This window comes from Taudactylus pleione, unplaced genomic scaffold (genome assembly GCF_031769625.1).
Source record: "Taudactylus pleione unplaced genomic scaffold, aTauple2 ptg000004l, whole genome shotgun sequence".
NCBI classification, from domain to species: domain Eukaryota; kingdom Metazoa; phylum Chordata; class Amphibia; order Anura; family Myobatrachidae; genus Taudactylus; species Taudactylus pleione.
The window spans coordinates 2,411,364-2,429,609 of NW_028284407.1; the positions used below are offsets into that span (position 1 = coordinate 2,411,364).

Below are 18,246 nucleotides of genomic sequence, written 5' to 3' on the forward strand. Positions count from 1 at the left end.
TAATCTCTATTATTTAAGATATAAAATGAGTGTAAATGAGACTGCTCTGGGATATGTGAATGGATAGATACCTAATTTCTCCCAAACAATATGTCCTAGTTGCCTTCAAATCACACCAGACCAGGGTACAGACTTCAGGTATAATTCTATGATTTTGGGAACTCCAGCTGTGTTGGAAATATATATTTAGTTACAAAATAGATAACATATGGTGAGTCCTTTGATCCCTACCTATGTTCTGCCACACCTGAGCAGACTGGTGTTTGCATACCCCTGCTGTTCTTGGTGCCAGCTACGCATCCTCAAGTAATCTATATGCAGATGTAGACAAAGGGCCAAATGTAGTAGGGTGAGTTTAAAAAAATGTGAGTAAAAAAATGTAAACTCTCACATTGGTCGAGTTTCATCTTCAAAATGGGAAAACATGTAGATGAGAGTTTAAATCGTGAGAGTTTTTTTAGTCTAAAAACATGAGTTTGCATGTTTTCGGACTCTATTACATTGGCTGAGTTTAAAATGTGAGAGTTAGAAACATATTCGCCAACTACTAATTGGTATTTTTACAGACAACTGCTTTCTGCCCCATCTGAGTCATCGATATAGTTGAATAAGTGTAATTGCTACTTTCAATCTTGGGTCTAAATTTCTTATGTTTTGCACCTGGTAGGGAAGTATTCCCACCAATAAATTTCCTGCCCCCCCATTTTTCTCCTCATGTGTGGTATCCAGCTAAGTGTTTTTATATACGTTTCTTTTCCCGCCTTATAATGTACTGTATGATATTGGTCTGTGTGACAATCCGCATCCTATGTCTTTTGACATCAGTCGAATTGTTAATTTTTATGTACAACTTTCTTCCTCTTGCCAATAGTCTTCCTTCTGACAGTTAAAGTTACATTCAGTTTCCTTCCTATGGTCATGTGGATGCTATATGTATTACCCAGTTACATGGGTTATGATAATTTTGTGACTGTACTATTTGTTTTTGTCGATTGCAGAAAATCATTTAAAAATGATTAATGTTTAAAAAACATTTTAAAAAAAAAAGTGTGAGAGTTTACTTCTAAACTCTCACCCTATTACATTTGGCCCAAATACTTTGTTTACCAATGCCCTGTCCAGGTAATTGCTTTTTCCTGTTCGCAGGGTACCATAATGGATATACATTTTAAGTCATATTGGTTGGATACCTTGAACTGATCGCTACACACTTGCTATAGTTAAGTTCCTAAATCAATTAGATACAGTTACAGTGCTAGGGATTTTGTAACATGTATCTAGTTAGTGGTGGTATCTAAATGACTATTAACCCTTATGCAGCTGGGTAGTTTGTACCACCATTTTTGTTTGCTCTAGATATATTACATATTGTGTATTAGTTATGGCCAGCTTTATATTATGTTATGCTGAGGAGGTGATGTACATACTAATCAGGGCCGTAGCTAGGGCAGTGCAGCCGGTGCCATCGCACAGGGCACCACAGGTCAGGGGGGCGCTGTTTGGGCCTGTCAAATGTCTGTTTATTATCATTCTTGCTTGTAGCCAGGGCCGCCATCAGGGAGGGACTGCCGGTACTCGAGTACCGGGCCCGGACACTGGCAGAACGGGAGGGGGCCCGGGCCTGCTCCTGCAACATAGTCCCCCGCACTACCCCCTTGAGTGAAAAGGGAGTGGGGCGCTGCTACCAATCTGAGAAACCCCTCCCTCTTCTACTTCCTTCACGATTCCCCTACTTTTCTCTTCAGTCGGCTTGAAATGGGGGCGGAGCCCCGCCCCCGAACACCCGCGAATCGCGTCGTTCCTTAGGGGCGGGGCCTAATAATGCAAGATGCCCGCCACCCATTAGCAACCAGTTGCTGTGCAGAAGTGTAAGTAATAATATGTTTGTGTTTGTATGTGTTAGTGTGTATATGTGTATGTACTGTATATGTGTTAGTGTGTATATGTGTATGTACTGTATATGTGTTAGTGTGTATATATGTGTATGTACTGTATATGTGTTAGTGTGTATATATGTGTATGTACTGTATATGTGTTAGTGTGTATATATGTGTATGTACTGTATATGTGTTAGTGTGTATATATGTGTATGTACTGTATATGTGTTAGTGTGTATATATGTGTATGTACTGTATATGTCTGTGTTAGTGTGTATGTACTGTATATGTCTGTGTTAGTGTGTGTATATATGTGTATGTACTGTATATGTCTGTGTTAGTGTGTATGTACTGTATATGTCTGTGTTAGTGTGTATATATGGGTATGTACTGTATATGTCTGTGTTAGTGTGTATATATGGGTATGTACTGTATATGTCTGTGTTAGTGTGTATATATGGGTATGTACTGTATATGTCTGTGTTAGTGTGTGTATATATGGGTATGTACTGTATATGTCTGTGTTAGTGTGTATATAATATATGGGTATGTACTGTATATGTCTGTGTTAGTGTGTATATATATATGTGTATGTACTGTATATGTCTGTGTTAGTGTGTGTATATATGGGTATGTACTGTATATGTCTGTGTTAGTGTGTATATATGGGTATGTACTGTATATGTCTATGTGTTAGTGTGTATATATGGGTATGTACTGTATATGTCTGTGTTAGTGTGTATATATGGGTATGTACTGTATATGTCTGTGTTAGCGTGTATATATGGGTATGTATGTCTGTATGTGTTAGTGTGTATATATGCGTATGTATATATCTGTATGTGTTAGAGTGTACTTATGTGTATGTATGTTTGTGTGGATGTATGTGTATGTACCTACGTTGGCGTGGATATATGTGTTATATATAACATGTACATGTGTGTTATGCTGTATATATTATATGTGTATGTGTGTGTTTAGCAAAACACACACACACATATATATATATATATATATATATATATATTTTATTTTTATTTTTTTATTAGAAACCACCCCCCCTCCCCCTCAGAAAATCCTGTATTTGCCCCTGCACTTGTTTAATACATTTTTTTTTCCTTTGGCGTTGGGGTGCATGACATCACGCCACTGGATGGGAGATGTCAGATGAGCCGCGGCGTGTGAGGAGCAGCGCCAGCCAGCCCTGGAGGAGAAGAAGCCAGAAGGAAGAAGCACAAGGCGATAAGGTAAGTCATAATTAATTAGACCTAGCAGTAGCGGGAGGGGGGGCCCAGGGGCCCTGCCTATTTTGTCAGTCCTGGGCCCCACAATATCTGATGGCAGCCCTGCTTGTAGCTTCTACTTATTTCATCCCCAGCTTCTCCTGGCCTCTCCTATATCTTCCCTGGCCCTTCCCCATGAAGCCATTCCCCTTTTTTGGGTGCATGTCCCTTTGAAAAATGAGGGGGGCGCCAATGCTCTTTCTGGCACAGGGCACCAAAAAGTCTAGTTACGGCTGTTATACTAATTAATTCCTATTGTTTCATTAAGTACAGAGGACGTGGTGCAGAAAAATGCTTTGTGCAATCTCCTTAGTATGGTGCTATGTTTGCTCGTCACGTACAGAAAGGTAGTATCCGCCTGGCTATTAAACCCTGTGTTACTGGGTTTCTAGCCTTATTTGCAATGTTCTGTGTCTTATTCTTCCTGCTTGTTAACTTCCACATGGTCATACCCAACTGGTTATTAACCCATATGTAGCTGGGTTCTTATGCTAATCATTTTAACATTTTTGTAATTATGTAGCTCCTATAGTGCCTTAGTATGCCATATTTATACTTAGATATGGGGCTGTATTCAATTTGGCTGTGAAAAGTCATTTTCGCAAGTTTCAATTATCCCCGTATTCAATTTTTGTACAAAAAACGGGGATAACTTTTCATCATGTTTTACATGGCGAAAAAAAAGTGCAGAATTGGGGTTTAGGGGTGCAGGCCTAAAAAAAAATAGCCTGCACCCCTGGGAATGACCAATAAAAAAGATCTGTAAAAAAAATGAAAAAAAAAATCGGGACACCCCCAAAAATGATGTTTAATTTTGGGATGTAAAAAATAAAAACAAATAGGGAACACTGGGCCTGATTCAGAGCCGGACGCTCTGACCCGAGCGCTCACTCTGAATCAGGGCCCTCCTACTTAAAAATGGAGCGGCCTCTTGGACGCTCGCATAGCTGTGGGTGACCACCCACAGCTTATGCGAGCGTCCATGATGATGGTCGCGATGGTCTAGACCATCGCGACCATCGGGCTTGCGATGAGACCCTGCGGTAGGGTCTTGGTGACCGCAAGCCCTGGAGTGATTTTGGCTCTATCAGAGCCAAAATCACTCCCACTGACATCACTAGTGATGTCAGTGGGGCCGGACCCAGACGGTAGGTGTTCCCATGGGAACGCCTCCGTCTGGCAGCCACGCCCCCGGCACGCCCACCAAAGGGGGCGTGCTGTCACTCACCATCGACAGCACGCCCCCTTTGGTGCGAGACCCGGAGCGACAGCTTGGCTGTCGCTATCCGGGTCTCGCGCATGCGCACGACGGTGCTCCCTCCGTCGTGCGCATGCACATTTGGGTACCATCAACCCGCTTGCGAGCGTCCTGCGCTCGCGAGCGGGTCTGAATGAGACCCACAGTTCAAAAATAGCAAAATTGATTCCAGAGGCCTTCCCTTATATACGGCAGGTGTTCATTGCAGGAGTAGCAGCAGATGCATTTTTGCAGAATTTTTAAATATCATTTTAGGGACTTAATATATGCTTACCCCCATTTTCATGTACCCCAAATTTGATAGGGATAGTTATTTTTACAAAAAAAAATCTAAGTGCTATTCTTCACCACTTCTTCATAGCCGCAAATATGCACCTGCCGCGGCTATTAGAAACCCCGACTTCCTTCAGCAGGTAAAATTGGGGTTACCCACAGTGATCCCCATGTCTAGACATCTTTAGGGGGGTCCCTGGAATATTTCCCGAAAATTCCCGTTTTTTGGCGATACTTACCTTTCTGCCGGCTCCCGTGTTCGTTGATTTCTAATTGAATACGGGGATACAGCAGGCACGCGCCTGACACTTTATCCCCGGAAAACCTCCGATGTGGAGCGAAAAGTCCAGCACGGACTTTTCACTCCAGATTGAATACCCCCATGGAATCTATAGTTTTCACTGATTATGTGCAGGGGGGAAGGGGAGACGGGTGTGGGTACATGACGAAAGTCTAAAATTGATGGGTGAAGTAGACGTGATCATATTTAGATAAGAAGAATCCTATATTGAAGTCCAGTTGAGGCTCATCGTATAAGAAGTGTTGGACTCCATCTGTGAGGCAGGATTGACACCCAACCCAAAAAAGTGTTGCTAATGCTGGGCATACACTCTACAATTATCTGTCAGATATCTGTCCAATCTGGCTGGTTGGAATGAAAATCTGGTAATGTACTGGGAGCCAATAACAATTGACCATATGGTCTTAAACACTGGAAAATGGGCAAAAATGATGGGTCAAATTGGCTAAATTCATTTGATTTAACCAATTTATCTGGATGACAATTTTTGTCTGTTATTCAGAGTTTGTGAGCAAATGGTCGATTGTCATTTGCTCCCATACATTAACAGATTTTCATTTCAACCAGCCAGATTGGACAGATATCTGACAGATAATTGTATAGTGTAATGGTACATACACACAGTCAGATTTCCCTGGTTGATTTGAACGATAACGACATCGATATATCGTTATACCTCAAATCGACCAGTTTCTGGCCCCTTCAAACGACCAAACAATGGTCGATGCGCGGACACGGATGGTCGATATCGACCATCACCTGTGAATGCAGGCCAACCTGGTCGATATCGACCAGGTTAGCCTGTTTACTATAGGGACCCGCGATTGTTGATCGCAGGGTCGTTATAGTAGTTGGGGGGTTGATGCATGTGTTGGATGTTCGATATCAAACATCCAACACATGCAGGAAGATCAGATAACGATCGTTATCGTTATCTGGTCGTCTCCAAGTTTGACCGAGTGTTATGCCCAGCAATAGGGATGGAAATGGTGAGGTAACTTGGATACACCATAGGCAGAAATGATAAAGCCCCAACTTAATAAAACTGATGCAATACAAACCAAAACTGATAACGACCCCTAAATAAGAAGTAGGAATCACCAGGCAGTATAGAAACTTTATACTCAATTTTGCCACCATTGCTGTCCCTTTATGATATTTTATGTCATACATAAAAATAGAATGAAAATGAAATAAAATTAACCTTTCAACATGTTATTCAAGCAATGACATTTAGCTGAGTAAACAAATTAGCATAAATAATGCACAAACAGCAATAAATAATGGATGGTTTCCACAAAATACTCTAATATGCAGTGAGCTACATTACCGCTGAAGGCAAAGAAAGTGATAGAAGCTCAAAACCGCAGACCTTATGAGTGATAAAATAAAATTAGCATTTTATTAATGCACATACACATACATAAAAGGTTCATAGGAAAATAATGAAACTGTCACAAGCCACTGCACTGATAATGCTGTGCGAGGCGAACGCCGGGCCAGCGTTCGTTGATACTCCGCCTACCTCCTGTCCGTCATTCTGAGACTGATCCGGATTGGCTCCTGCGTCCATATCCTGCTGCTGTGAACACTGCTCCGATGCCGGTGATAGCGTTTTCACGTGTTTCCGGTTGTGGCCAGTCTCCTGTTTGTTCAGTCGAGTTCCAGTCTCCTGTTTGCCTTATTTCTTGTCTGCCGTTTGTCCCATCCAGGCTGCACGGTCCGCATAACACCTGCTGTTTGCCGCTTGTGTCATCTAGGCGGCACGGAGTGCATCTCTGCTCCCAGCCGCGTGTGTCAACCCGGTGGCACAGAGTGCACTCACAGTCCTGAGTGCGGAATCCAGCGTCTTGTGTCAACTTGGCGGAACTGGTCGCACTTCAGTGTTCAAAGTGCGCAATCTAGCATACGAACGCCAGTGTCAACCCGGCGACATTGGCCACACCTCAGCATCCAAAGTGCGCAATCCAGCGTACTCACGCCAGTGTCAACCCGGCGACATTGGTCGCACTTCAGTGTCCTAAGTGCCCAATTTAGTATACCGATGCCTGTGTTAACCCGGCGACTTAAGCCGCATCTCAGCGTTATCAGTTGCAATCCGGCGCACCAACGCCAGTGTCAACCTGCCAAGACATACCAGCCCTCAAGGATGCCCCACAGCCCAAAGGCTGCATCTTGCTCTCGGCTCACAGGCAGCAACCAGCCAAGACATACCAGCCCTCAAGGCTGCCACACAGCCCAAAGGCTGCATCTAGATCTCGGCCCACAGGCCGCAACCAGCCCAGACATACCAGCCCTCAAGGCTGCCACACAGCCCAAAGGCTGCATCTAGATCTCGGCTCACAGGCCGCAACCAGCCAAGACATACCAGCCCTTAAGGCTGCCACACAGCCCAAAGGCTGCATCTTGCTTTCGGCTTACAGGCCGCTACTAGCCAAGAGTTTAACACTCAAGGTTGCTACATGGCTCCAAAGCCGCACCGTGGGTACGACCTTCAGGTCATTGTCTGCCAAAGAGCGTCACCTCTTAAGACCGTGTTCAGCCTTAATCCGCCTGACTAACCCTCTGATTCCTAACAGAAACGACATGTGTGCCAAATGGACACTTTTACCAGAAAACAGACTAGGTGAGCTTAGCTGTTTAACAAAGATACTCTGGAAATCTCTGCTGGCTCTCCCAAATCTGCAACTTGGATTAGTGGTATAATTTTCAGTTGTATTATTGAATTATGAATTCTTTGGGAGTGGATATGGATGGCAGTCATTGGCTGTGAGAGCAGGGACTCACCATTACTTATGCTGGGCATAAATAATACAATTATTTGGGCGATCTGCCTAATATCAGTGGATCGCCCAGATAATTGTACTATGTATTTGCGCAACCAATCACAAAATATCAATCTGTCAGCATGTCCGTCAGATACAAAATTTTTGGAGTTACAAGTCGACTGCATCGATCTGTGTATACGCTGCAGCAGCCGACCGATGGACATTTCTTCTGTTCCTTCACAGGGGAGGAACAGGGAAATGTCTCTTCCCCAGCGAAGGAAAGCCAGATATCGAATGGTCATACATTTTGACATATCTCACCGTCAGTGGTGTAACTAGTATATTTGGAGCCCAGGGAAAGCAAAAAATGAAGCCCCCCCAAGTTCGGCGCGTGCACCAAACAATGGGCATGGTCACACCTGTGAAACCGTAACGCAGGTGTCCTAAGGCGAGCTCAGGGAGGACAGAAACCTCCCGTGGAGCAGAAGGGGGAGTGGTTACTAGAAAATGGGGGGGTGTCAACATGACACAGCACCATTTCTTGTCACTCTGGTAACATTCCTTTCCATTGCACCTTAATACCCCCAGTAGTGCCTCTTATGCAATGTTTCCAGCAGCAGTGCCCCTTATGCAATGCTTCCTGTTGTAGTGCACGTTATGCAGTGCCCCGAGTAGTAGTGCCCCTTATGCAATACCATACCTCCCAACAGTCCCGCATTCAACGTGACAGCCCCATTTTTCTGGGACTGTCCCGCTGTCCCACCCGCGGGCCACAGTGGGAGGGAAGTTGGGGGAAGTTTGCAGTGCAAGAATAGATGCTGTGCGCATGTGCACAGCATCTATTCACAGTACTGGGGGAAGCCCGGGGCAGGCCAGCATCTCAGAGATGCTGGGCATGCCCCTTAATGATGTAAACAGGGGCGTTTCATCAGGAAATGCCCCTTTACTATCAGGCCATGCTGCTTTTCAGACGCGCGGGCCTCGGGCGCGCATAAGTCCCGACTCTCCGGGTGCAAAAGTTGGGAGGTATGCAATACCCCCTGTTGTAGTACAAATTATGCAGTTCCCCTTATGTAGTGCCCCTTATGAAGGGCCTTCTTATACATACCTCCCAACTTTTGAAGACAGGGAGGTGGGACCCTTCGCGCACGCCCAAAAAGGGGGCGTTGCTTCCCGAGAAGCGGCGTGGCTTCCCAAGAAGGGGGCGGGACATCTAGGAAACGGGGCAGAGCTGCGCGGCAACCCCCGTTTACGTCACTATAGGGGACGTGCCCAGCACTCTCCGAGATGCTGGGCAGCCCCCCAGGCCCTTCCTACACTAGTGAACAGAGGCCGTGCGCATCGCACGCCATCTGTTCACCTTCTGCACACCCGCTGCTCTGCTATGCAGAGCAGCGGGTGTGCTCTCCCCAACTTCCCCCCCACCGCGGGACACTGTGGTCCGCGGGTGGGACAGCGGGACAGTCCCATAAAAACGGGACTGTCCCGCTAAATGCGGGACAGTTGGGAGGTATGTTTATATAGCGCTCTACCCTCCAACATGACCCGTTCCATTAGGTACAAAATGCTCTGCTCCTGGACTTCCCACCTAATGTACAGTATGATTGCAGTCACCTGTGTTGAGCTAGGTAATTGATGAGAAAAGTGTTTCAGCACAGGTGTCTGCGATCATAAATTAAGAGGAAACTCCAGGAGCAGAGTGTTTTGTACCTAATGGAACAGGTCATGTTGGCGGGTCTGCAGTGCCCCTTATGAGTGCCCCCAGTAGTTCCCTTTATGCAGTGCAGCCAGCCAGTAGTGCCCCTTACATATACCTCCCAACATTTGACTACAAGCAGTTGGGACATCTGCGCACAGGAGGCGTGCGCTCCCGAAAAAGGGGGCGTGACCTATACGGAAGGGGGTGTGGCTTAGTGGTAAGCCCCTTTTACATCACTAAGGGGCCTGCCCAGCATCTCCGAGATGCTGGGCTGCCCCCGTGCTTCCTCCCCGTACTGTGAATAGATGCTGTGCGCACAGCATCTATTCTCGCTCTGCTCTGCATACACGCTGCTCTGCTTTGCATACACGCTATGCTCTGCTATGCAGAGCAGCGGTGTATGCTTTCCCCAACTGGCCCCCCACCACGGGACACTGCGGCCCGCGGGTGGGACAGCGGGACAGTCCCATAAAAACAGGACTATCCCGTTAAATTCGGGACAGTTGGGAGGTATGCCTTACATACAGTATATAACACAAAGACACACACATAAAACAAAATACTTACCTGAATCCCTGCCCCTATTTAATGCCAATATTTCATGGGGACTGCATGTAGTATACTGCCTACGAAGTACCAGGGCTTTACAGATCTTATAAAGGCGTTTTGCATTTTTAAAATCCTCTGAGTGCTGCTGTTTGTTTGAAACGCTGGACTGTATATACTGTAAGCCTCCATCAAATAAACATAAGTATGATTTCAGAAGTTTATTTGTGTATTATATGTTAAGTAGGTAGTTTACTTAAAAAACATAGAAACATCGGTTAACATCGGTTAACATCGATGTTCCAGAACCAATGTTTTTGACTAAACAATGTTTTGTATCCAATGTTTTCTTTCGATGTCCCATAAGCCTACACTACTGTATGTACGTGCACAGGAGGAAGTGACACCATGCTGTATTATACAGTCTGACACATCTCATAACATAGATCATAAATAAACCGGAAGTGTGCAGAGCAGTAAACTCACCGCAAGGACAGGGTGTCGCATTGCATTGTGGGCCTTGTAGTTCATGGACTGACATATGCCTTAAGGAGGAAAGGAATGACTCTGAGAAGACACTACATATCCCACGAACGTCTCAGGAATCGATGGCTGAGTGTATTCAATGCTGTCACTGTGCTGCAACCATTTAAACCTGTGTATGATGGGGTAGGTGCAAGTTATGATAATTGTCAGTTAAAGTATGTTTTATAATGGAATATAGTAGCTGAGTTGTTGTTTCCCTTTATTATATGCCAAGTCCTTTGGTTCCCATGCATTAATGACAATTTTGCAATCGCAGCTTCTCTGTATGTTTGTTACACTCACCTGTGTTTGTCTACTACATGTGCAAGCAGCATGCATTCACTTAGTTATTATAGAGATCTGTGCAAGCAGCATGCATTCACTTAGTTATTATAGAGATCTGTGCAAGCAGCATGCATTCACTTAGTTATTATAGAGATCTGTGCAAGCAGCATGCATTCACTTAGTTATTATAGAAATCTGTGCAAGCAGCATGCATTCACTTATTATAGAGATCTGATAAAATAAGCTGAACCCTTCCTAAAGCCTTTGTCATTGGATTGTATATCTTTGCTCATAGAAGTACAGTACATTTTATAACTGCAATATATAACTGCTCTCTGGAATAGGATAAGCAATAATAACTCTGATATGAGTGTGAACTCGAGCAAATCTCCCCTTAGGGCTGCCAGAAGATATTACGCCAGGACAGGGGTCGTGAAAAATGTCTGCACTCTTGTCAGCAGAAAGTGTCTGGGCTCCTTCCCAAAGAGCGCCTACAGTCACCTCAGGCTGAACATGGACATTTTAAGGAACATTGTGTGCCAGGTAATCTGCCTACAAAAACAATTCTTATATTATTTATTTCAATAAATGCATTTTCCACGGGGAGCAGATTCATATATTTTTTTCCAATTAGACACTGCAAAACTTGCCCTAGACGTGATAAGATACCTAGTTCGGGGTCTCATTGGGCAACTGTCTGACTTTCAATGGATACAGATACATGGGTCTCATTTACTAACGAGTTTTATCACCAAAATGAGTGATAAATGTCACCATTGGTCCAGGTCAGGCGATTGGCTCGAAAAGCCGTTTTCGAGTGTTTTAGGTAAAAACTTTTCGCCGATGACGTCATTGTCTCCTGTTTTGACTTTACTCCGTATTCAATTTGGAAGACTTTCTGCCTAGGCGGAAAGTCAATGCAATGTAATAAGCAAACAATATTTGCCTATGAATAGCAGGTGGAAAAAAAGTGCAGCATTGGGATTTTGGGGTGCAACGTTGTGGGAACCCCCATGCAGCCTTCAGACAGTCCCCCAAACGGAAACTCTGTCAAAATGTAAAAAAAAATAACACGTAAGGACACCCAAAAAAATCACTTTGAATTTGGGGGCGAAAAAAAAAATGTTGGGGGACGAAGTTAAAAACTAGCAAACTTGACTCAGGTGGGGTCCCCAAGTATGTCTCAGGTGTTTTTATCATTCCAGGTGCTTGCGGCAGGTGGATTTTTCACGATTTTTTTAACTTAACTTTAGCAACTTTAAAATATGCTGACGCCCATTTTCAAGTACCCCAAATTTGCTGGGATAAGTTATTTTCAGCAAAAAAAAAACAGAATACTATTCTTCACCACTTATACAAAAACACATTTTAGCACCTATTGAGCCCGTTTAAAAACACCAAATACCTTTAGCAAGCCAAATTGGGGGGTACCATAGCTAACCCCTATGTCAGAGCATCTTTTCGGGGGTGTAGGGCTGATTTCCCCAAATCTGACAGCACTTTCCGCTTGTTTAAGTTTCGCCGGGTCCCGTTTTCGCCTACTTTCAAATTGAATACGGCGATACGCGGGCACACGTGCGATACTTTTCCGCCTGCAAAACAGGCGAAGTAGGCGAAAAATCCGGTTGGTGAAAAAGTATCGCGGCTCGCCTCAAATTGAATACGGGCCTATGTATGATAAATGGTGCTCCAGCCAATCAGCTCCCAACTGTCAACTGTTAGAAAAATGACAGTTGGGAGCTGATTGGCTGGAGCACCATTTATCATACACCGTGACATTTATCACTCGTTTTGGTGATAAAACTCATTAGTAAATGGGGGGATAGCGCCAATCGCCTGACCTGGACCAAAGAGATACACACTCCAATCTTAATGTAATAAATTTTATTTATGATCAAAAAGACAACATGTCTTAATGTGCAAATTAGCACAGATGAGCTAAAATATTCCTATATCGATGTCATATTTAATGTGCAATGGCATTAACAGATAGTAAATAATGAAAGGAACCAGTTTGCAATTAAATAACTATAATCAGCTATATAGATGCATAAATATTGACAATATATAGATAATAAAAATAAAATGTACGAATCACTAAAAACAAATTATATATTAATAAAATAAAAATAAATTGGAATTATGATCTTAAACCTTCTTTCACATATGTAATATTGCGCAATATTGTTGTATCATCCATAAAGGGTAGGAATGAAAAAAAGGGTCTCTAATTAGCTCTAGAGTCTTTTCGTTTCCTATATGCTGTGATAGATACTATGTATCAAGGAAAATTAAATGAATCAAGGTAGCGTTCCAATTATACAAAGTAGGCACACGGGGTGCACCCCTGATGGCTCTTTAGGGGAAATAGCAGTGTACTCTCCTTAACCCTGAACGGGCAAGTTGCTCCGGTAACAATAGTCACGTTTTTGTGTTGTGGGGCACTCCATGATCCTCCAGTTGTGGATAAATTTATAAGTGCAGGACTATGATATTAGCTGTAATGGCTGGTTTATAGATGAGCGTGGCCCAAGGCCCGTAGTGTGTATAGCAGTCCGCTCACCTGATGAGAATATGGCATCAATTGACAGGCTCCGTAATGGCCCCCTCAGTCAGTTAAGTCCCTTGGATAGACATCCGCTGCACATCGGCTTACCATAGGACACTGTCTGACGCTGCTCGTGGAGGCCGCTTTGCGACCAGCCCGGCAGCTTGCACTCAGCTGACAGCTCTCCCGTCCCGGGCTTCAAATTGCACCCGGAGGGGGGCATAGGCAGGGCGAACACACGGAGCAACTCAGTCCTGGAATCAAACTCCACTGGTAGGATGTCAAGTTGTATTATGACAGTACACAAAGTTTTCCTTGCGGCATCAGATGTGTAAGCTGAGGACAGGGACACCGTTAATGCGTTTCTTTGTCTGCGAGAATTTCTTCAGAAGGACTGAGTCACCAGCGGTAGCGATAACTGCTGTCCCTGCGAGTGACTTTCCCGACATATTGGAGGAGTCTTTCACATTCTTGAAAGACTCCTTTGGGGAAATCTGACACTGCGCATGTGTGTAGTGTCACTTTCTGGAACCGGCTGCAGGAGAGGGATTGGAATATCTCTCTCCTGCAAGTAAAGCCACCATAGGCTTATGGTGCGTACACACGGTAAGATTAAAATGAACAATATCGATCATATCGTCATCGTTCATATCGTGCATTTTTCAGTGCCTCCAACCCAACGACCTGCGATGTGTGTGCACGTATGGATGATAAAGATATCGTCCATTGCCCGTGCATGCAGGCCAACCCGGATCGATATCGACCAGGATACTATAGGGACCACTAGCCGTCGTTGGTGGTGTGCTGGATGATCATCCACCACACCCAGGAGATTGTTCAACACTATCGTTATCGTTGCCTATCGTCCCATGTGTATGCACCATAAAAGCTGTTTACACCATCTGAAGACGATGTTAACTAATGAGGCCAAACTTTGAAAAGCTTTGCTTTTTTGAGTTTGGTACATAGGGGGTCGGATCCTAGTCCCCATTGATAATGGGGACTTCAGTTTAAAACACTAATTAGCCTTCATATTCTATGAAATATCCTGCATTAGGCTATTGGTACATAGCAACAATTAAGCAGAAACTGCAGATTCTACATCATTTAATGAAAAAAAGTGATTAATATATTGGCCGCCTTAATGTCAGTAGCAAGTTAAATTAATATATGTAAGAGACACCTACCTGTAATAACATAATAGCAGACCTTAGGCATTATAAGCTATAACAAAGTAGGAAGGAGGCTGCTAGTGAAGGCTTGGAGGTGCACATGTGACCCCAGAGCTGCCTGTTGTCCATCACTGCCCTAGACAAAGAAAAGCTCATTTTTGATTGGTTGTTGATCTTCAGTGCAATGTTAGTAAATGAGCCTAATGACAATGTTTCACTATAACAGATTTGCTAGACCAAATGCATTACACAACGAGAACATAACTGTCTTGGGTGCAAAAAAGAAATAAAACTCAAAAAGGTATAAAATATAATGAAATCATCCAGTGAATAAGAGTCTTAGAGAAAGAAATCTCTTGTAAAGAGGAAAAAGCTACAATGACCTGCGCTTATAATTCACTATAATCAGAGTGAGTTGATTATAGTAAATTACTTATTAAGGAAACGTTATGTACACATTATATGCACCAACAATAATACAATATATAATATCAAACTGTTCAAGAGCATACAATATACAATAAAATAGGATTCTCCTCTATAACCTATACTGAAAAAATAACAACTTTCTACTCAGTCTGTAAAGGAGATTTTTATTTCCGAATTGGGTCCCACAAGTGTGACACATGTGATAATTGTATGGATATACTCTAAACATTGGCTAGGGTCGGGTTGGGTACAGGATGCCGGTGCTCAGGATCCCGGTCGTCAGATTCCCGATGCTGGCATCCCCATCCCTCCCTCCCCACATCCTTAACCCAGCCCCCCCAGTGCCTAACCCTAACCCCAGCATTTACCGTTGGGATGCCGTTGCCCAGGATCCCTACAGCCGAGATTATAACTACATCCTCAATGGTCATCTCTTCTGCCTTTGACATAAATTAGGATTTACAGACTTTCTGAATATTATTGTGTTTTAAGTATAGGGTTTTGCTTTGTAAATAACTGCTACTTTAAAACATTGGGCAGTCTCGCCTTGGGACTTGCTCATGCTTGAGGTCCGCGGCCTTATTACATACACCCCAAGGTATTAAAGGAGAAACCAATTTTATGGTATGCTTTGAACAGTTTGATACTGAATATTGTATTATTGTTGGTGCACATTATGTGTACAATAACATTTGCTTAATAATTAATTCTAATCCACTCACTCTGAGAGATATTCTTAACATTCATACAGTGAATTATAAACTCAGGTCATTGTTTTTTCACATGCATTATAGCCCTAGTTTGGAAACCACACTGTTGTTAATGTTGTGTTTTATTTTTCTTATATGAAATACCATTATTCATAATTACCCAAAGCCCTGGCCATTAAAATGTAAACCTTATGGGAAAGAGGGAAATTAGATTCATTTTTGTTATTTAATTCATCTTTTAGGAACATATCTCACTAGGGCCAATTGTATTATTTCTTAATTTTTTTTTTTCATTGACTTTGAAGTGCTCTAAGCACATAGGTGTTTGGCAGTTCATGCTGTGTGCATTTTACATCTAGCTTACATCAGTACTAGTGAGAATCGCAGCAGCTGTGTGAGTCTATGCTTCTCTATAAATATCTATTTCTCTTTTCTCTGATAAAGAGGTTCCCAAACATTACATCCATGCCATCCATTATAGTCCAGATTTTAAGGATATCCATGCTTTAGCACAGGTGTCCTAATTAGAACCTCAGTCAATTTAATTTAACCATCTAGGCTTAAGCATGGCTATCTTTAAAACCTGGAATATAATGGCGGAGTTTGGGAAGCTCTGCTCTAATATATTTCTTTCCTCAGAAAAACACCAAATTCAACAAAGTTTGGACAAAACATTCCAAGTCTTCCATCAGCTACGTAAATGGAAGAATTTATCTTGCTAACTTCGGCTGCTGTTACAGCAGGTAAATAATTCCTATGTAATATAATTATGGACCCTCTAAAGCCATGGCCAAAAGTTTGGAGAATGACAAGTATTGGTTTTCACAAACTTTGCTGCTTCAGTGTTTTTAGACCTTTTTGTCAGATGTTACTATGGTATACTGAAGTAACATTACAAGCATTTCATAAGTGTCAAAAGCTTTTATTGACAATTACATTAAGTTTATGCAAAGAGTCAATATTTGCAGTGTTGACCCTTCTTTTTCAAGACCTCTGCAATTCGCCCTGGCATGCTGTCAATCAACTTCGGGGCCACATACTGACTGATGGCCGCCCATTCTGCCTAATCAATGCTTGGAGTTTGTCAGCATTTGTGGGTTTTTGTTTGTCCACCCGCCTCTTGAGGATTGACCACAAGTTCTCAATGGGATTAAGGTCTGGGCAGTTTCCTGACCATGGACCCAAAACTTCGATGTTTTGTTCCCCAAGCCACTTGGTTATCACTTTTGCCTTATGGCAAGGAGCTCCATCGTGCTGGAAAAGGCATTGTTATGGTGCATACACACGGTCCGATATGTAAGATGAACGATTTGACCAATGATTTGAACGATTGAACAATTTCAGACAATATTAAAATTAATGGAATCGTCCAAATCTGACTGCACACACATCAGATGTCCGATATCGTTATCTGACAAACGGGAACGCGCATCATTCATTGTTGCAGTCACAGATGTCAGATTTTCTTTTAGATTTGAACGATTTTTACAATCATTATCGTTCAGATCTGACAGAAAATCTCACCGTCTGTATGCACCATTAGTCACCAAACTGTTCTTGGATGGTTGGGAAAAGTTGCACTTGGAGGATGTTTTGGTACCATTCTTTATTCATGGCTATGTTCTTAGGCAAAATTGTGAGTGAGTCCACTCCCTTGGCTGAGAAGCAACCCCACACATGAATGGTCTCAGGATGCTTTACTGTTGGCATGACACAGGACGAAGACTTTTGGAGGATGGCCTGGTGTGAAGAAGGGCAGTAAAGAAGCAACTTCTCTCCAGGAAAAACATCAGGGACAGACTAATATTCTGCAGAAGGTACAGGGATTGGACTTCTGGGGACTGGGGTAAAGTTATTTTCTCTGATGAATCCCCTTTCAGATTGTTTGGGGCTTCTGGAAAAACGCTTGTCCGGAGAAGGAAAGGTGAGCGCTACCATCAGTCCTGTGTCATTCCAACAGTAAATCATCCTGAGACCATTCATGTGTGGGGTTGCTTCTCAGCCAAGTGAGTGGGCTCACACACAGTTTTGCCTAGGAACACAGCCATGAATAAAGAATGGTACCAAACAATGAGAACAAAACCCACAAATTCTGACAAACTCCAAGCTGTGATTAGGCAAGAATGGGCGGCCATCAGCCAGTATGTGTCCCAGAAGTTGCTTTATCGGCATGCCAGGGCGAATTGCAGAGGTCACTGTAATATATGAATTTAAATTGAAATGGGGCGAACAGAATGTATAGATACAGAAGATGAAATATATAAATAAAATGGTATGAAATAAAATAAGATAAAAGTAAACTAAAAATAAAGTTAACTAAAAATAAACTAAAATAAATAAAAGTATAGATGTTTATTTTAGCTGAAAAAAACAATTGGCCGGGTATGTTTATAGCTCCTCAGTGAGTGGGTTCCGGGAGCCGGGTGCCGGGGATGGGACACTAGCGCGCGGAGTCCGTGCTCTATGGTAGGGATGCAGCAGGTTTCTTAACTGTCCCTATACTACCTTCAGTCCTTTGGCAGCGGTTCTTTCTGTTTGTTGACGGTTCCTCTGTTCCCGCACTGGGATGATC

General features: G+C 43.2%; 1 protein-coding gene across 1 annotated transcript in view; it reads left to right on the forward strand.

The window, feature by feature from the left end:
• The first annotated feature begins 3,077 nt into the window (after nt 1-3,077).
• Nucleotides 3,078-18,246, forward strand: part of DCAF17 (DDB1 and CUL4 associated factor 17) — a 58,141-nt gene continuing 42,972 nt past the window's right edge. The window contains exons 1-4 of the mRNA XM_088470414.1: nt 3,078-3,124; nt 10,452-10,674; nt 11,214-11,358; nt 16,314-16,417. Coding sequence (XP_088326540.1) covers nt 10,631-10,674; nt 11,214-11,358; nt 16,314-16,417 — 293 coding nt within the window. The 5' untranslated portion in view covers nt 3,078-3,124; nt 10,452-10,630. The remainder of the gene's footprint in view (nt 3,125-10,451; nt 10,675-11,213; nt 11,359-16,313; nt 16,418-18,246) is intronic.